This window comes from Populus trichocarpa, chromosome 9, assembly GCF_000002775.5.
Source record: "Populus trichocarpa isolate Nisqually-1 chromosome 9, P.trichocarpa_v4.1, whole genome shotgun sequence".
NCBI classification, from domain to species: domain Eukaryota; kingdom Viridiplantae; phylum Streptophyta; class Magnoliopsida; order Malpighiales; family Salicaceae; genus Populus; species Populus trichocarpa.
Window position 1 is genome coordinate 11656929 of NC_037293.2, and position 18694 is coordinate 11675622.

The window sequence follows — 18694 nt, forward strand, 5'->3', positions numbered from 1 at the left end:
TATCCAGCTATACACTCAATCAACCCATTAAACTACACTGAATTAAACAACAATGTACACATCTATCATAAAATTTCCTTACTTAGTTCTAAGTTAATGTGAAAATAACCTCTTTATTTTTTTATGAACATTAATTCTAAGTTAAATTGATTAATGGACCTTATAAATGAACTTGTCAGGGATGGGAGAGATTTTATGGCCCAATGAATCTTAATACTTGGAAAAGTTTGCCTATATCAATATGTGACTGTAAAATTCCAAATATATTAATTTATTTATAGTCCATCTATCATAAAATAATTTTTTGATTATATTTTCATATGATATAATTGTTAGATCTTGTTAAAGATATAACTTGAAAAATACCACAAGAGATCAATCAACTCATGAAAAATAGTTAATTTGAATTATCAAATTAATTAAGATTAATTATTTTTATTAAATAATATTATTTTTATTTTTCGTATATAGTTTTTTTTTATGCTAACTTGACTCCGTCAATTGGGTCACACAAATCATAATGAGTTGAACATGTTTGGTCAAATTAATATATTATTTTATTTAATTAAAATTTAATCTGAATTAAATTTTAAATCTCGAATCAACCTAAATCAGATTAAAAAACAATGTACACACCACGCCATACTAATCTATCTAGAGTTATGATGGGTATAATGAAAATTTTCTAACGAATAATATAAATAAATTCATATTATGTAATTTAATCCAAATACAAGATCATTTATCTTGTGTACCTATTTGGTGATAAAATTTCCGTGATGCGAATCATCGTGGATCTCCATTAATCATCTTAAGAAGGTGCTGATATAATCGGCCCAGATGTTTTTTAGGCTTAGGCCCAAAACGTATTGTTGTTGGGTAAAGACAGGAAGACTATTCCCAATGGAGATGATTTAACAAGGCCCACGAGACACATCAACCCACCCATTACATATTTTACGTGACACTTTGATTGACATGTCGTGTACCGCGTGGCTTACCTCCGAGAGAAGCACGGAGAGAGAAATGGAGAGTGACAGCGCTGCCGAGGAAGCTCTGCAAAACCCTAGCAATACCGATGGAGGTGAAAAGCTAACAGTTACAAAGAAAGAAGAAAAAGAAGAGAAGCCAAAGTTGGTAGTAATAATGGGTCCAACTGGTTCCGGAAAATCAAAACTAGCCATTGATTTAGCAGCCCACTTCCCTGTTGAAATCATCAACGCTGATTCCATGCAGGTCTACCGTGGTCTTGATGTTCTCACCAACAAAGTCCCCATCTCTGATCAAGAGGGTCTGTTCTCTTTCTTTTTCTACATGTTAATATTTGTTGTGCTTACGTCTTCTTTATCAAAATGGCGTTCTTTTTTTTTATATAATGTGTAATTTACAAACAAGTATTACAGCCATGAATTTTTTATTTTTCACTTATAATAATAATAATAAATCTTGATGGGTTTTGGTTATAAATTCGTAAAAAGAAAAGAAAGATTAAGTCACTGAGGTTTGGCAATAAATTAGCCAACTTTGTTGATGAAATGACTTAAGCAAAGATTTTTTTTGGTAATGTGTTAGCAATATTAAGTAAGAACAAATAGATTTAACTAAACACAACGTCTTTGTCTTCGCTGGAATTAAGGATCAACATTCTGGCAAAAATATTCTAGAAGTTCTCTTTTCCATTTAATTATTTTTGGAATTACGGTATAATCTTGCATCCTACGTATGACTCCTTGAAATTCCTTAGCAACTACCAATATCTTACAAAGTTTCAAATCTTCGTGGCCACGTAGAGGCTAGACCAGGTTCCAAACTACATGAACGGGAGAGAAAGAAATTAGAGGGTGTAGAGCTTATGACTCCGAGTGTGATGATTTCAAATGCTCGAAATGAAAATGTTTATATTTTATAGATAAGGGAAGGAAAGTGTACTCAACATTTAGGTTATTGTCTACAAAACTAATATAATATAGATAGCTTATTGTTTGAGCGATGTAATGGGTCTCTATTTTTAGATGCTCACTAACAATTGGATTATGTTATAGAGATTGAACTGCCTATAATCTTCTAACAACTATTGGTCTTGCCCATGAGTTCCATCTCTCTGTACATGGTTACCTCTTTTCCTAGGTTGTGGAAATTGGGTTTTTCTTTCGTTATTTTTTCCTCAAAAAGTCCTCATTTTCATAGAAATTTCCTGATATTATTATTTATATGTTTTATGATTTCGTGAATGGATGCAGGAGTTCCACATCATCTCTTGGGAACATTAAATCCAAATGTGGAATTCACTGCTAAGGACTTTCGGGATTCTGCTATTCCTGTGAGTTAGCTTTTGCCTTCTTCTTGAGCATTTGGTACTGTGCATATGCCATATAGGTTCTCAGCATTGGGAAATGCAGATACCTTTTGAAATGTTGTGTGGTTTTTGGGATTTTCATGGTCTTTATTATAGCTACTAATAATGCAATAAATGGCTTCATGGTACTAACAGTTGATAGAGTCATTCTAATTCCCATTTATTTACTTGGCTAAAAAGTAATGGTGTTATTTGGTTAAGCTCAGTAGCAATCCTTTTGGCCTTGCTAATTCAATTAGTTGTCAAATGATAATTAGTGCTGAGTCCTAATTATCACAAACACAACCATTTGTTTTGGCTTAGGTATTTCTCATTATTTTAATTGATCATGTGAATGTTTTGATTTGATTGAGTTTATTATATTTCAGCTCATCAATGAGATTCTGTCTCGCAATTGCTTGCCAGTTGTTGTTGGAGGTACAAATTACTATATCCAGGTAATGCTGTTTGCGTTGTCATTTGAGTAAGGTCTAGCATGGAGGTCTTTCTTTTATTTCCTGGCAAGGAGCTTTCTGGGCTGACCAGGAAGAGATATGTCTCTTTTAGTATATTCACATTACAAATTGTTAGCTCTTGCATTTTCATTTTCCTTTTTAAAACTGCTGTGCTGTCTTTTACTCTTTTCCATTTACTTACTGCGTTCAGGCTCTTGTAAGTCCATTCCTTCTAGATGATACAACAAATGATTTAGATGAAAGCCTTCTGAATCATCCTTCTGGTATACACCAACTCTATTGGCTTAATCTGCATTAATCTGCAATTTAAATGAGATTGATATACTTCACATGTTAACAGGTGATGAGCAGACTGATCATGCAACTGACTCTGGGAGAGAGAGTTTCAATCATAGCTATGATTATCTTAGAGAACTTGATCCTGTTGCAGCAAACAGACTCCATCCAAATAACCATAGAAAGGTAGGGATTCCAACTTTTCACGTTAGTGCAGTCCTTGAAAAACATGTTGAAATGTGCAATTTTTGTAGCTACCTTATTTCCGTAGACTTAATTGTTGTGCCACAATGGAAATTTTTTCGCTATTCTGCTCACTTCATCTTCTTTTTACCTAGATGAATTGTCTTACTGAAACATAATTATAGAGAAAATTAATTGTGCATGAACAAAAAGTCTTCTCCTGGGAGGACTGATAAATTCATTAGAAATTTTTTATTGTAAATTTGGCATCTCCCTTTCAGCAGCATCATCTACTAATCAGTCTAGAAAGACATGGTATTAACCTTTTTTTTTCTTGATATCGCTAAATTTTGTTTTCTATACAGATCAATCAGTACCTTAATTTGTATGCTCGCTCTGGTATCCTCCCTAGCAAACTTTATCAGGGAAAGGCTGCAGAGGTTTGTATTTCTTACTAAATATGTATTCATGCAATCATATTTGTTCTCATTATAAACAAGTGCTAAACATCAATCCAAACTTGTTGGCATCAGCTATAAGGATCCTTTTGCACCATTCAGCTTGATCATACATTTTCTCATTATATTTCAGATATTTTATACCAGAATAGAACTCTGCAATTATTTTGAAGCTGTTGTGATTTTGGAAAAACGAATGTTTTGTATGTGGGCAGTTATTTATCAATACTTGTTTCTTAAATTTAGAGGATATGCTACCTACACATTTTCAATTTCACCTCACTTTTAAGTGTGATTTCCATATATAGTAAATAGATGCCCCCTAAAGTTTTTTGTGTGTCTCCGTTTACCTATTATTTTACTCTGTTTTATTTTCATTTTCATATTTTTAACATATCTTTGCTTTCTGTTTGTAACTTTTATTTTTGGCCTTTAGGCCATCTTCTTAAATTGCTGTTTTGCTTGTAGTTTAACCTTGCATGATTCAACAAAATTCTGACACTTTGGCTACTTGATGTCTTGGCATGCATCTTCACGTTGGAAAATTTTGAAATGCAGTATATATTACTTGAAGAAGATTGGTTGCTGCAAGTATCTGCATCCCTTACTGAGATTTTCTGGATTTAGAAAGAATTAGTAACTTTTCCCAGGAGGAATAAAACTAATGTCACAGCAGCTTAGGTTCAGCATGTTAGCTCTTAACTGAACAGAATGGGACTTGGATCCATCAAAGCCAATTCCAACTGTTGGAATTGAAGCTTCACAAAACAGAGTTGTAGAAATGAAACTATTCTTACCTGCGTGCTCTTAAAATTTGTAACATCTTGATTGTGGCAGGGCAGAATTGGGGTTGCATGGATAATTATAGGTTCCATTGCTGTTTTATATGTGTTGATGCTGATATCCCAGTTCTGGACCGGTATGTGGAACAAAGAGTAGATAGCATGATAGATGCTGGATTACTTGGTGAAGTCTGTGAGGTTTACAATTATAATGCGGATTATACTCGAGGTTTGCGGCAAGCCATTGGTGTGCGGGAGTTTGATAATTTTCTGAGGGTTTACATGTCAGATGAAAAAGGACACGACTCTATGGGATCTCTCTTTTTGCAGTCAAAAAACGAGGATGTGAAGCTGTTGAAAGATAATATGAGGGAAATCCTCCATTCCTCTGATGATAACCAACTTAAAATTTTGTTGGCAGAAGCTATTGACAAAGTAAAAGCGAACACCAGAAGACTTGTTCGTGTACAAGTAAGTCTGTATTGTCTCACATTATCTACTTGTCTTTGTCAGACATGCACTTGTGTTGAAGATCATATCTGACATTTCAATATTTTTCACACTTCCGAAACAATCACTCCTGTTTATAGCATTGCTTATACTGTATATGTGCATGTGTTTGTGACTGTACATGCAAAAATTGTACCACTTGAATGCACAAGCAGCTCCTAAATCCTTTTTATCCTCTTGAATGCACAAGCAGCTCCTATATCCTTTTTATCCTCTTGAATGCACAAGCAGCTCCTATATCCTTTATCATATTTTTACTCAAATCATTCATGAAATTGCTATGGTGCACCTCATTCTCTGTTAAATGTGTTTATTGTGTCCAACATATGTAACTTCATGTTTTATGGTCAGCTCAAAGACTTGAGTGGTTTAAATATTATTGTTTTATAGAAGAGGAGGCTTACTCGGCTTCAAACATTCTTTGGATGGAACATACATTATGTTGATGCAACAGAATTCATATCATGTAAACCTTTCCAAGTCCTAGTTGTTTCATCCCTTCTCATAACATGCTTTGCAATGTACCCTGCTAAATCACACGGGTACTCATGTTTCAGGCAAATCGGATGAATTGTGGGCTGGACAAGTTGTTAGCTCCGCTGTGAATGTTATCAGAGCTTTTCTAACCGAGGAGAGGAGTGCAGTGCCTGATTTGGAAACGCATGTTGGTGGTGGAATGAAATCAGTTGAGAGGAACTTGTGGACTCAATACATTTGCAAGGTTTGCACGTCTCGAAGTACTTGAAGAATTATCCTTTTTTCTTAATTTTGACTTGTTTACTTGAATTGTCGATGTCGGCTGGTGTTTGGAAGAAGAAGGGCCAGGCTCTAAAATATGCTTGCTTGCGTCTTTGTTGCTGTTAGGCTTGTGGGAATAGAGTGCTTAGAGGAGCTCATGAGTGGGAACAGCACAAACAGGGCCGTGGGCATAGAAAACGAATCTCTCGGCTACGGAAATCACAAGGACACAGCTATTCCTTAGTGGAGCAGGAGGTCATCTCCAACAGTAGCTAGTCACCAATTTTCATGATCGTACAATCCTGGTTATGAGATGGAATGTTCTAAAGTATTTGCAAGTGGACCTCACCTGTATTGGTTTAACAACCTGGTTGATTGTCCATAACATCCCTAAAATTATTTCCCAGTGACTGCCTTTTAGATTCTCCCAGCTCATTTACAATGTGAGAAACGGGAAGAGCTAGCAAGGGAAAGGTACCAACAACTTCGTTTATCATTCTGCCCAATTTTTTTTTCCTATTCTCAATCTTACTTGATGTTCATTCCTTTTCTGCGTATTTGTTAAACCTGTCACTCCGTAAAACAATGTTTTTTTAATAAAAAGTAATTAACCTATGTTGATACAGTGATCAGTTGGTTAATTGGATTGGTATTCAATGATTACTGTTCCTTTTTAATCAGTGGGGACAAGCTCTGGACTGTGAAATATGAATAGTACTTTTATGTATAGTGAGTCAGACGTCAAAGAGGGTACAAAATATCAAAGCTTTGATTTGTGATTGTACAGATAGACGTGAATGCAAGGGTGTTATAATTCACTACCCACTTTAGTCAGCATCAGAGTGTTGTCTCATTAATTAGCAATTATGGATTTCATTACCGCCTTCTGTCAGCACTAGATCGGTGCCACGCCATGTCATGTGCCGGACTCTTTTTTTGAACCGGAAAAAAAAGTTGAGGGAACACTTATATTTGTAAAGAAAAAAAAATTCGTTAACTTAATTAATTTAATAATATAATAAAAATATAAGATAAAAATTAAAAAATTAAATATTAAATGATGATACTGAGAAAAATTTAATCCTTGTTAACTTTTCAGTTTCGAGTTATCAAATCAAAAGCATTATAAATAAAAAAATTATGAGGATTAAAATTACACAATAAAAACTATAAAATAAATCCAAAATAAAAAAACAATAAAACAAATGAGGGTTAAAATTGCAAAAAAAAATAATAATCAAAGAACAACAATAAATTTTCAATTTGAGAGTTAAATTAAAAAAAATAAAAACATTAAAAAAATGACAAAAATAAAAAGAATAAATACCAAAATGAAAAATAAAACTATAAATTTGGATTGAATAGTGAAATTAAAATTAATAAAATTTTTATAAAAGACGAAGAAAAAAAACATCAAAATAAAGATCAAATCTAAAACATCAAAACATAATAATAAAAAATGAACATGCATAATTTTCAACGTTTTTATTTACATAAAAAGAAATTTCTAGATGTAAATAGAAATTATGCACACATCTAATTAGACATGTCAATAACTACTATGTGAAGAAATAAATAAAAACAAAACTAAACAAACTAAGAGACAAAAGTATATTAAGATATTTAATATCGCAGCACGAGTAATTTATCCGGTTGTGTTTGATAAATTTGTAATAGAAACGAACACACACATAAAGTTCATTGAATAAAATAAAAAAATATTATGCAAAGCTGCACATATTAAAAATCTTATAAAAAATTAATATTAAAAAAAACAAATTTAATCTATATAAAATTTTAAAAAAATCACAGATAAATCATACCAATCTCTTTAAAAATTAAACATATCCAATATCATTAAAAAATAATTACAATATAAAAAAGACAATATAAATAGAAAAAAATCACAGAGAGTTGATATTAATTAAATCATATATAAAATAAAGCATTAATTAAAATAAATTCATTGTTTTAAACAAAAGAAAAGAATTAGGACATATGCAATTGGTTATGGTAAGCCAAGCTTAACGCCTCGCCCATTAAGCAACAACCCACTTGCGAGCTTGCAAGGGCAAGCCCAAGTATACGGGTCTTTATTTTTTTTTGTTAATGGGGTGAACAACATGTCGTCCACACTGATCATTTCAAAAAAAATAACATGTTACTTGCATTAGCAGATGATGCGTCATCTAGGAATCCATGAAATTTGGCCTTATGGTGGCCGGAAAACAAGGTCCTTGATTTTTTTAAAATAAATATATTTTCAACTTATTTTTTACTCTAAATACCTAGAGAATACCATAGAAACCTTGTTAAACCAGTCTATAACCTTAAAAAACACAAAAAACCAACTTGAAACTCAAAATTTTTTCGAGACTAGATTTGTTTTTTTAAACACTTTTAAACCTAATCTGAACTTTTTTTTTTTTATCATATAGAACCATATAAAAAACAAATCGACTGTATTTGGTGGCCGAAATAATCACCAACATAAACTTTCTCTATTTATACTGGAATCTAGCAACTCCCTGCCTCTCCTTCCAAAAAAAAGATTGAAAATCAGGGAAATAAGATTCGATATCAAAATTAAATTTTTTAAATTTACATGGACTTGTTATAAAATAACTTAAAAAGATGGGGGCTAAAATGAACTCTTGAATCAAATTTCAAACCTGAAACCTATTTTACCTGTATTATTCATGTCAGTTTTCTGTCTTTCAATTCAACTCTTTCTCTTAGAAAATATGCAATCAGGTGCTAATTTGAACTAAAAAAGCTAAATCATGCAAAAATAAATAAATTTAAGAACCAAATTAAAATTTTTAAAAAACATTACTTCGTACAAAGTATTGTGTGAGTAGATAAACAAAATAACAAAAAGATCTCTTTTGGTTTTTTTTTTAATGAAAGTGTAGTTTCATTAATCAACAATGAAGAAATTATCAATGTTTTTCAAAATATTTTTGTTTATTTAAAAATATTTAAAAATAATTTTTTTTATTTTTAAAATTTATTTTTAATATCAACCTATTAAAAATAATTTAAAAATAAAAAAACTTAAAACAAAAAACAATTAAAAAAATATTAAAAAACATGGCACAACCATGACAACAAGCACTGCAGTAAATTTTAACACTTGCAGTAGAATAAATGGTAAAAGTCAATAGACTAGCATGTATCACGGGGGAGCACTGACACAATTATGAGAAATATCTCTCTTCAATTTTTCTTCTAATGATGTCAGTCAGCATAACGTCATAAAGTGATAATATATATATAATATGTGACATACAAACATAAAACACATATTTAAAAAAATAATTTAATATTTTTTTAAAACAAAAATATTCTAAAAAAGTATCTAAAAATAGAAAAAAAAAACACTCACCTGCACGCCCTTTAAGAGGAAAGGACTCTGCAATTTTTTCCCTCCATATCCTTACTGATTTGACAACAACATATCTGATACCTGCGCTGTCAATCGTGAATCGTTATATTCTATAGAAAAGAGCACTTAACCTTTCCTCCACCACGTACGTGTTTCTCAAAAATTCTATTGATATATCATTAGAAGAATGAGGAATCACTTGGGCTCGCACTTGTGCCTCCATGCGTGAGATTTTACTGTTAAACCACCAGCACCCAATTGACGGCTTCAAAAACTTCAGCAAGGATTCTCATTCAACTAGTTATGAGAGCATACGAAAGGACCCTGTGAGAATATCTTCTGCCTTTCATCAAGAGAGAATGCACAAATGAAAGAAGAAAATGGGAAACAAGATTCAACAATGACCAATGTATGAACATCAAGTTTTGTTCAGCTGCATGTATCGATTAGTGTTCGTTCAATAGTTAAAGAATGGACTAGACTACAGTTAAAATGGAGAAATTAAATCAATGTTTAATGCGAACTAATAAAAACTGAAAGCATCTTGCCTTTAGAGTGATATCTCATTAGGGAAAAGCCTTTCAAGTCTGCAAACATGTCAACAACAAGTCAGGCTCCTCCCAGTGGAGTAAGGAATCCGCACCAAAATCCTTCGCTATATATGTTCAGAGGAATAAAAGAAAGTATAAGAACTCAGGTAATTAGTTGTTGAACCAAATTCTTTGATTCTGCTTCTCATAGCTGTTAAAGGAGTTATGAATGTATTAACAAGCAATAATGATGGCGACAAATAATTACCAGAGCGCGCGGTGAGCACATACAGGCTCTCTACCTGGGGCTACAAGCAAACTAATATAGAAACAACCGATTCAAGTAAGTAAACAAATATATGCATCCAAGCAGAGGTTACAATAGATAGTGAAATCTGAAGTACCAGTTATTGAATCAAAACAACCAGCTTAATTATGCTAAAACCCAAATAATTATTGCAAGATGACATGGTAACTACAAACGGATTAAGCTTAATACGAAGTCCAAGATTTCCCAGACTGTACGTAGAAATATAATAAAAAACTAAAATCTTACAATAAAAAACTAAAAATTTGATATTATAAAACGTCAAACTGACCCACAAGTAACTGGATTGTCTTTCTTTCCTTTAAACAAAGTAGTGCAGCTACGATGTGTCATTGTATCATTGCCCCATGACAGAAATATCGTCTTCGGAGAAACGAAGACCCTCGATTTTGTCATGTAAGCTCTAATTTGTCCATCTGGGGATCAGTACATGGACTAAAACCTAGAAGATCTGGCAAGGATTCTCACCTTGGAAGATATATACAAGGCCGGTGGTGGAAAGAGACGTAACAAGGTGACTAATGGGCTAATTCTTGATAAGATGATTAAACCACTAATACAAGTATTATTGTAAATATATCAAAATGTTCAAATCTAAGTATATATGTGGCTAATTTAGTTTACCAGGGTTAATTAGAAAGCTCAGGGGGCGGGGGGATCACTGCTGCTTTAAAAGATCAAATTCTGTAGTAAAAAATCTGTTGTGTTTTAGACAATTCAAGTCAAATTTGTTTTTGTAGTGGACTCCACTTCACAGTTGATGCCTAAATAGTCGGCACAAAAGCTAAGTTGGAGAATATATTTTCTGGGTGTCGACATCTATCATATATATATATATAGTCTAAAGGTTCTTTACTTATTTGTTTGAAAAAAAAACATGTTTTCAAAGAAAAAAAACGGGTCATTGTAATTTTTTTTAGTGAGCGACAAGACCATGCCTTTTTTGGAGAAATTTGCTTTTTCTTTTTTAGGAGTAGGGGCATTTTCCAAAAAGGAAAAGTATATTCTATATATTTTGTTAATTTTAGGTGCAGTTGTGTACGTTTCATATTTCACAGTAACTATGCATATATTATATATACATGCATGTTAGGTTATATATTAATATTTCAATTATAGAAATAATATTATCTTTAGAATTTAATTTCAGTTTATGTATTCCAGACACCATATAATGTTTTTTTTAACCTTGTTTTCCATGACAGAACTCAATTTAAAAAAGAAATGAATTATTCTCTCCAAGAAAGTTTTATCCATAATTACACTTGTTTATCAAGACAAATTATTTTCTCCCCCAAAAAAAAAAGAGCCTAAAATAACGTACGTAGTCCGTTAAAGTCATCAAAAGAGGTGATGGCCGTGTTTTCTTTTGTTCCATGTTTATCTTTTTGCACATCATGAAAAACACTATATTTCTTAGTTTTCCACCTTTTTTTTTTTGTCTTGGATCGAAGAAATGCGTGTCATGAAGAGAGAGAGAAATTATGTTATAATTCACGTCGATTCATTTAATTCTCTTTCGTGTTTTCATAAATCTGCCAAGAGGGAAAAATTTAATCAATAGAAATAAATTGTTTTAAATTTTGGACAATACATACATAACACGTAGGTTATTTTTTAAAATAAACCATAGCATTTGATCACTACTTATGGTACATGTATGGATCATCACATCCATGTCCTTCTCTCTCTAAAAAGTTTTAAATTCGAGCTTCTTTCCTGTAAATCATAACAAAAAGAGAAGGTTAATTAGATTTTCCTTTTGTTTCCTTTACTCCCCTTCTAATTCAATGAACCCACACAACATGACTGCTTACTGAGTTTGTAAACCAGGTAGTACTGCCTCCAGATAAATCTAAACCAGCGAGGGGTCCTGATCATTCAAGGTCGTGAACAACATTAATCAATGCGGGTCCTTTCAGAGAAAATATCGGTCCCACTAATCTGTCTTGTTATTCATACTATTAATAATTCAAATGTACAATGGGGTTATCAGGCCCCATGATTTTGATCCACACATGTGGATGCCCGAGCATCAGTGTGTTGCTCGTGTAATCAAAACCGTGTCTGTTTCCATGTCTGCTTCGCGGATTGAACAATTCTCAAAGGAAATGGTCAAATAATTAATTAATCTCATGCACAATGTTTTCGGCAGTCTCAGGCTCGTGAATCACTTACTAGCATATATAAACATTTGTGTGTTTGGATGAGAGATAGATTATGCTTTTTTATTTATTTATTTATTTTTAGTTTTTAAAGGTGTGATTTGTGTTTAAATAATGTTGTACATTTAAAAAAAAAAACCACAGCAACTCCAAGACGAACAATTTGCTGATCACTCTATATATCTAGCTTGACCTATTGCAGCTTTGGCTCTCAACTATTTGTTCTCCTCTTGCTAAAAGCCTAAATGGAATTTGAGAATTATTCATCGTCACAATCTTCAATTCGTCAGACTTTATCTTGCAAGCAATGCAACAGCCCTGATATTTATAATCTTCCACGAGGGCAAGAGCGGCCAGTTGCAGTTTTGAAGAAGAACAAAGCGGGAAGGAAGAAGTTCAAGGAGACGAGGCATCCGGTATATAGGGGGGTACGGAGAAGAAATGGGAATAAATGGGTATGTGAAGTGCGTGAACCAAACAAGAAATCAAGAATTTGGGTGGGGACCTTCAAGAGCCCAGAAATGGCAGCTAGGGCACATGATGTTGCTGCTTTAGCACTTAAAGGAGAGCTTGCTGCCTTGAACTTTCTCGATTCAGCTTTGATACTTCCTCGAGCAAAGTCGTCTTCTGCTAGAGATATACAAAGGGCTGCCCTTGCTGCTACAGAGGTCTTTGGACGAAGTGCTTCTTCGTGTTCTTCTTCCTCATCACCTGATCATAAGAAACTTTCATGCGTGACAAGGTCAAGGAAAGTCTTGAGTCCATCTTTAATTGATCTTCCAGTACATGAGAAGGGCACAGAAAATGTCTTAAGACCTTCATTAATTGACACACAAAGTGTTGAGATATATGAAAAGAAGGTTTCTAATGAAGAGCCTTTTTCAAATATGGTCATGTCATGCTCTAATAACTGCTGCTCAGAGAAGGTGCCTAATCATTCCAATGCAACGTTCTTTGATGAGGAGGCATTGTTTAACATGCCAGGATTACTTGATAGCATGGCAGAGGGTTTGATCCTTACCCCGCCAGCTATGGCAAGAGGAGTTTATTGGGATGACATGGCTTGTTCTACGGACTTGACATTATGGGAGGACGACTACTTAGATTCTCAGTGATCATATTCAAATATTGTGATACTTTTTTCGTTTTTGATTCATCATGGGGTCATAGACTTTGTAATAAAGGTAGAGCTCTCATATATATATATATATATATATAGACACACACTATCATTCATCCATTATCCTTCTTAGGGTTCATTGCAAATATAGACTTTTTAGAACATTAATTATAATGTCTTCTTAATTAATTAAGATTCTAGGGTTCATAGGCTCTAGGAGTCCACTCATCCTCTTTAGAACTTAATTTTAGAGTTCAATTTTCCCTCTTTTCTACCAATAATATATAAAAATATGTAACCAATTTAATACAATTATCAATCTAAATGAAATTTATGGAATTTGATCAGAGGTTAATAAAGAGGAGAGATAAAAATAAATTTCATAATGGTTGAAGGCAAAAAAAAAATAAATTATAGTATTTATAGAGTAATTAGTATGAGTAGTTATTTTTTAAGCCTAAGAGATAGATTGGATTAAAAAAAAAAATCAAATCCGTAACTCATGGTAAGACTATTTTCACCTGACTGATTTTCTCTCTCTTTTTTCCTTGTTTTATCTCTTTCTTGGAAGTAAATACAAGTGGTTACTACTTGAACATCAAGGCACTTAATCATAGTGGAGCAAGCTCTTAATTACCTATCATTTACCAGTACTAAAGCCACTCCTCTGGGTTAAAACAATTTCTTTTTTATGTTAAGAAAATATTTTAGAGGTTTTTCAAGTTTTTAATTTATAAATTATTATTATTTTTTAAATGAAATTAAGTTTCCAAGGTAAAGTTAAAATCCACAACTGTAATATTATATATTCATGTCATAATGGTATCGATCAATGTCCTGAATGGCATAAGTGTGATTGTTGCAAGGGCGGAGTCAAGAATTTTTTCTGTCCTGGGTTATTAAATAAATATATAATTTTTTTAAGATAAATTATTAATTTATATATATGAATTTTTAAAGTTAACAGTAAAGTTTTAATTCAAATACACTACCCAAAATATTAAAAAATAAATTTGTAAGTACATAAAATTAAAGTGAAAGTAAAAATAAACTCACTATTGAAGTTACATCCTTTGATGTTTTGTGAAATATAATTCATCTATAATCGAATCTGAATCGATATTGTAATAACTCCTCAACCGGGATAAAATAACAATCTCATGTCAACTGAAAAATAAAGTAATTAAATTTTTTTCCTCTTTCAATTCCTCCTTCCTTCACTTGATTCTTCCTTAGATTAGTGTTTCTTAAGTTGAACTTTGTAAGTTTATAAGGTTATTCTCTCACTTTTCTTATTTTTTTTTCTTGAATTTTTTTTTTATGTTTTTCCCTTACTTTTCTCTCTTTCTCTCTCGCCTTTTCTTTTCTTTCTTTTCCTATTCTGCTTCTACCCAGTCGGCAACATATAAAAGAAAGAAAGAATTGATTTATTTTATTTTTTAATAGCAAATAACCATTTTAACCCTTAATGAGTCGTTTTGCTTTTATTTGACAATCTTTTTTTTTGTTAGCACTACCATACGCTGTTCATCCTAAAATTTTAACCAGATTTTATTCAATATATTTTAAGATTTCTCGTAAAATTTCAGCTCAACCTGATGATTGGATTGAAAATTGCACCCAATAACGTAAAACTGGCCAAATTGTGATTTTTTTTTTATCAAATTTCTGAATTTCTCCAAAACTTCTGAAATTTTAAACCAAGCTAAAGCATCATATTAGAAGGCTTCCCGCAAATTTTTAGAATTTTTTTATACCTCAATCGAGAATTACGATTTTTTTTTACATGAAACTAGTCAAAAAATATTGATAAAATCTTGACCTGGGCTAGAGCCCACCCAAGTCTTTGACATGCCTCCGCCCTTGGGTTGTTGATTCTTAATTTTTGATTGATTAAGATGAGAACAATGCATGTCTTGTATATGGTGACTCAAGTATATTTTTGGGATTCGATCTTATTTTTTTTAACCATGAGTATTGTCCAGATTAGCTAATTACGTGCGCACATCAACTAATCTTTCGGGATCCTGAAATTAACGACTAGGTAACCTTTTAATGTCTCTGAAATTTGTGGCATTCGAACTAATAATCTCTAGGGAACAAATTCAGAACTTGATCAGTTGAGCTACACCGGAAGCTACTATCTTGCAGCTGCTAATGATGGTTTGTTCATGTCCCTGCATGCGCTATTTATTCAAGGTTTTCTAAAACCATGAGTGGTTCATCTTTGGTTTCTTGGAATTGGATCTTTCGTTGATATTGGAGGCATGCATGGTTCCATTCCTTGATTCTCATTATTTTGTGGTCAATGTGTTGGAAGCCTTGCGTCTTTGCTATTGGAAAATCTCACGTTAGAGTTTGGCTGTCTTCTTGTCGTTCCCCCCTCTTCCTTGATGACGACGACGATGTATTTCTTTTTTTTTTTTTACTTTGAATATTTGACCACTATATATCTTTATGGGTTTATTCCTTTTTAATTCCCGGTAACAGTTTCACATCACATTCATATAAAATAAAATAACATAAGAACATGTTGGATTTATGAATTAGATTCTTTGTTAATAATATCTCTTTTGAATAAAAAAAATCAAAATTAATTTTTAGATCATTGCAAAACTAATACAGGGGAATTTATCTTCCCTTTTGTGTTGGTGATGGGACTTTAGGATTGATTAGAGAGATTTTATATTCGCTACGAGCAAGATTACTCTTATTTTGGATGACATCACAATTGTAAGAATATCTCTATATATGGACATTAAAACTGTACATGTCATCACATATTCCCGGGCACACCAAAACCAGGAATCAATAGACTGGAAGAAACCACAGCGGTTTGCTCAAATAACCAACGAGCAACCCTAGATAAGCTAGTCTGGCCATGGGACCGAACGTTCAAAGAGGGGAATTCATAGAGGTTTTAATTTAAATTAAAAAATATAGATTGACCCGACTTGTTCAATATGATAGATTTTAGGTACATCGATCCAGAGTATAAATAATCATAGATTCTAGGTCTCGCAGCCAATACTATGAGATTAGAAGTTACCATCCATCCAAGGACATAACCCGCAGCCCATTAGCAATAGCTTCTGTAGACGTCCAGAAGTATTCATTAGGCTGCCGTCCACAACATTGTGCCAACATGTAATTGTTTTTAAAATTATTTTTGATATTAATATATTATAATAATTTTAAATAAAATTTTAATTTTTTTTTTATAAATATCATTTAGCCCACGTTTTCAATCAGCACTGAAATAAGCTAGCTTTCAATTTGGGCCATTTACACATGATTTCAAAATCAAATTCAAATTCAAGTAACTTGAATATTAATCCAATCAAAACTAGGATAAATTTAATTATTATTTTTTCTAAAAAAATATAGTTTCATTTCTTTTGATTTTTTATTTAAAACAATATTATTTTAAATAAAAATTAAAATTCTATCACCTGGATCTTATATTAAAAAACGAGCCGGTTAAATGAGGTTTTAATTAATTATAACACTAATAAACACACCAATTCATTAATCAACTAGAATAAAGTATACAGGAACCATCCTCTTTCAAAAGTAGGGAGTTAGGCATGCGAGAAAGGAATAATACAAAGGAAATAAAGAAATTCTTTTCTTCCATATTACGGAAAGAAGAAGAAGAAGAAGATGTTATTATCGTAGACGTAAGCATTGTGGTCTCTACCCTCTACCCTCTACCCTCTACCCTAGAGAGAAGGCCATCAAATCAGCTTCTTTGGCATCACCAATTCTTTTCAAGGTTCGAACTTCATTAATTATAAAAGCAAAGTAGGGAGTTAGGTGGTGGTCTATTGATAAAAATTTGAGATTAAAATGTTTGTTTTCTCTGTAGTTTCAGGTTCGAGTCGTTGCTCATATGATGATCACTGGAGGCTTATATGGTCGTTAATTTCAGGGCCCGTGGGATTAGTCGAGGTACGCGCAAGCTGGTCCGGACACCCACGTTAAATTAAAAAAAAACTAAAAAAAAAAAAGGAGGGAGTTAGGCTTGTGGAAAAGGAATAATGCAATGTAAAAAAAAGAAAATGAACTTCCTTTCACACTACCAAATATCCATGCCCTACGTGAAAAATGTGTACCAACTTTCATGTCCTCGATGATGTAACTCATGATAAATCAATGAATTCCATGATAATAATTTGAGCCACGAGTCCTAGATTTCCCCCCCTATCTTTTCGCTATCAATGATACGGACAAAGTTATTTAAAGTAAGGTGAGAAAATATTTTTGAAAAAAATTGAATTTGTTTTATTTATTTTTTGTTTTAAATTAAAATTTTTAATATATTTAAATTATTTTAATATGTTGATATTAAAATATTTTTTTTAAAAAAATTATTTTAATATATTAGAAATAAAATTCATTTTAAAAAACAACCGAAGGATAATATAAGATTTATAGGTTAAAGAACATCTTCTAAACGCTATATATGAATTGATGAATTGTTTATTAATTAATGCCCACATATGGCTCTGAAAAAAAGTCTGGTATGGTACTCTTTTTCCTGTTGTTTGAATTCTTGATCATGAACATGCAAAAATTGGGTAGTTCTTGATTTAAATGATTTTCCGAAACATTTAGACATAAAAACATATAATCGGTGCTTGGAGTGTTTTTCCCTTTTTTTTATTGAACGGTTTTGTCCTTTATTATATATAGGTTGTGTTTATTTAATGTTTTAAAATAGAAAAAACATAGATATGTTTGATTTTATATAAGAAATAAAAATATAAAATAAATTCATTTTTGAGATAATTTTCAAGTACAAATGTTAAAATCTTTCTTCTCTAACCTAATTGTTTCATATGCTAGTTATACATGTGCTTGCTAAATGGATTTTATATATATATAATTTCAAATGGAATTTAAATAATCTAACTAACATGATTTTGTTTTTGAAATGTCACTAGTAATATTAATTACTATATAATAACATATATTCAAGTGTAATTGTCATCATTTTATAGCCAGACGATGAAGGTAACTTCCTCAATTTTTAAATCCAACCTCACCTTCTTGAAATTTGAATCTAAGGTTTACAAAAGTAGAACACATATACCTAGCCAATTATTTTATGGTACAAATATATAAAATAAATTCACATCAAGCCTACTTTTCCATTACACAAGTATCATAATGTTTTTAACAATGTTAATGTCTTGGAAATTTGAGAGCGTTTATTCAAATGTTGATAGATTTAAACGTATTCTTGGAGTTCAATTAATTGGTAAGTAAATTTATTTTCTTATTATAGTTCAGATTTTTTATGATTTTGGGTATGCCTAGTCCGATTAAGACCCACTTAAATAGGGCTTTGTTCATATTCATTCCTTTACACTAAAAATTAAACGTTAAATATTGTTTGATAA

At 31.9% G+C, this 18694-nt stretch overlaps 2 protein-coding genes across 3 annotated transcripts; both read left to right on the forward strand.

Moving 5' to 3' along the window:
• Positions 1 to 958: 958 nt before the first annotated feature.
• Positions 959 to 6383, forward strand: LOC7478627 (tRNA dimethylallyltransferase 2). 2 transcript variants are annotated; one of them, XM_024608015.2, is made up of 10 exons: positions 959 to 1291; positions 2241 to 2320; positions 2725 to 2793; positions 3002 to 3074; positions 3152 to 3273; positions 3636 to 3710; positions 4571 to 4981; positions 5411 to 5486; positions 5578 to 5741; positions 5834 to 6028. In XM_024608015.2, exons 1-10 carry the CDS (start codon positions 979 to 981, stop codon positions 5882 to 5884), a joined length of 1434 nt encoding a protein of 477 aa, XP_024463783.2. In that variant the 5' UTR covers positions 959 to 978; the 3' UTR covers positions 5885 to 6028. The 2 variants fall into 2 exon arrangements, with proteins under 2 accessions (XP_024463783.2, XP_002313657.4); XM_002313621.4 differs by having other exon boundaries at positions 964 to 1291; positions 5885 to 6383.
• A 5852-nt stretch (positions 6384 to 12235) lies between these two features.
• On the forward strand, positions 12236 to 13482 carry LOC7474939 (dehydration-responsive element-binding protein 3). The gene has a single exon (XM_024608573.2). It carries the CDS (start codon positions 12415 to 12417, stop codon positions 13282 to 13284), a length of 870 nt encoding a protein of 289 aa, XP_024464341.2. The 5' UTR covers positions 12236 to 12414; the 3' UTR covers positions 13285 to 13482.
• Positions 13483 to 18694: the final 5212 nt, after the last annotated feature.

Bases quoted from the DNA above. Each gene is read 5' to 3' on its own strand.
- LOC7474939 (XM_024608573.2), top strand. From the start codon at position 12,415: ATGGAATTTGAGAATTATTCATCGTCACAATCTTCAATTCGTCAGACT.
- LOC7478627 (XM_002313621.4), top strand. From the start codon at position 979: ATGTCGTGTACCGCGTGGCTTACCTCCGAGAGAAGCACGGAGAGAGAA. The intron at 1,292-2,240 runs GTCTGTTCTCTT...GAATGGATGCAG, and splicing joins CCCCATCTCTGATCAAGAGG to GAGTTCCACATCATCTCTTG. The intron at 4,982-5,410 runs GTAAGTCTGTAT...ATTGTTTTATAG, and splicing joins GAAGACTTGTTCGTGTACAA to AAGAGGAGGCTTACTCGGCT.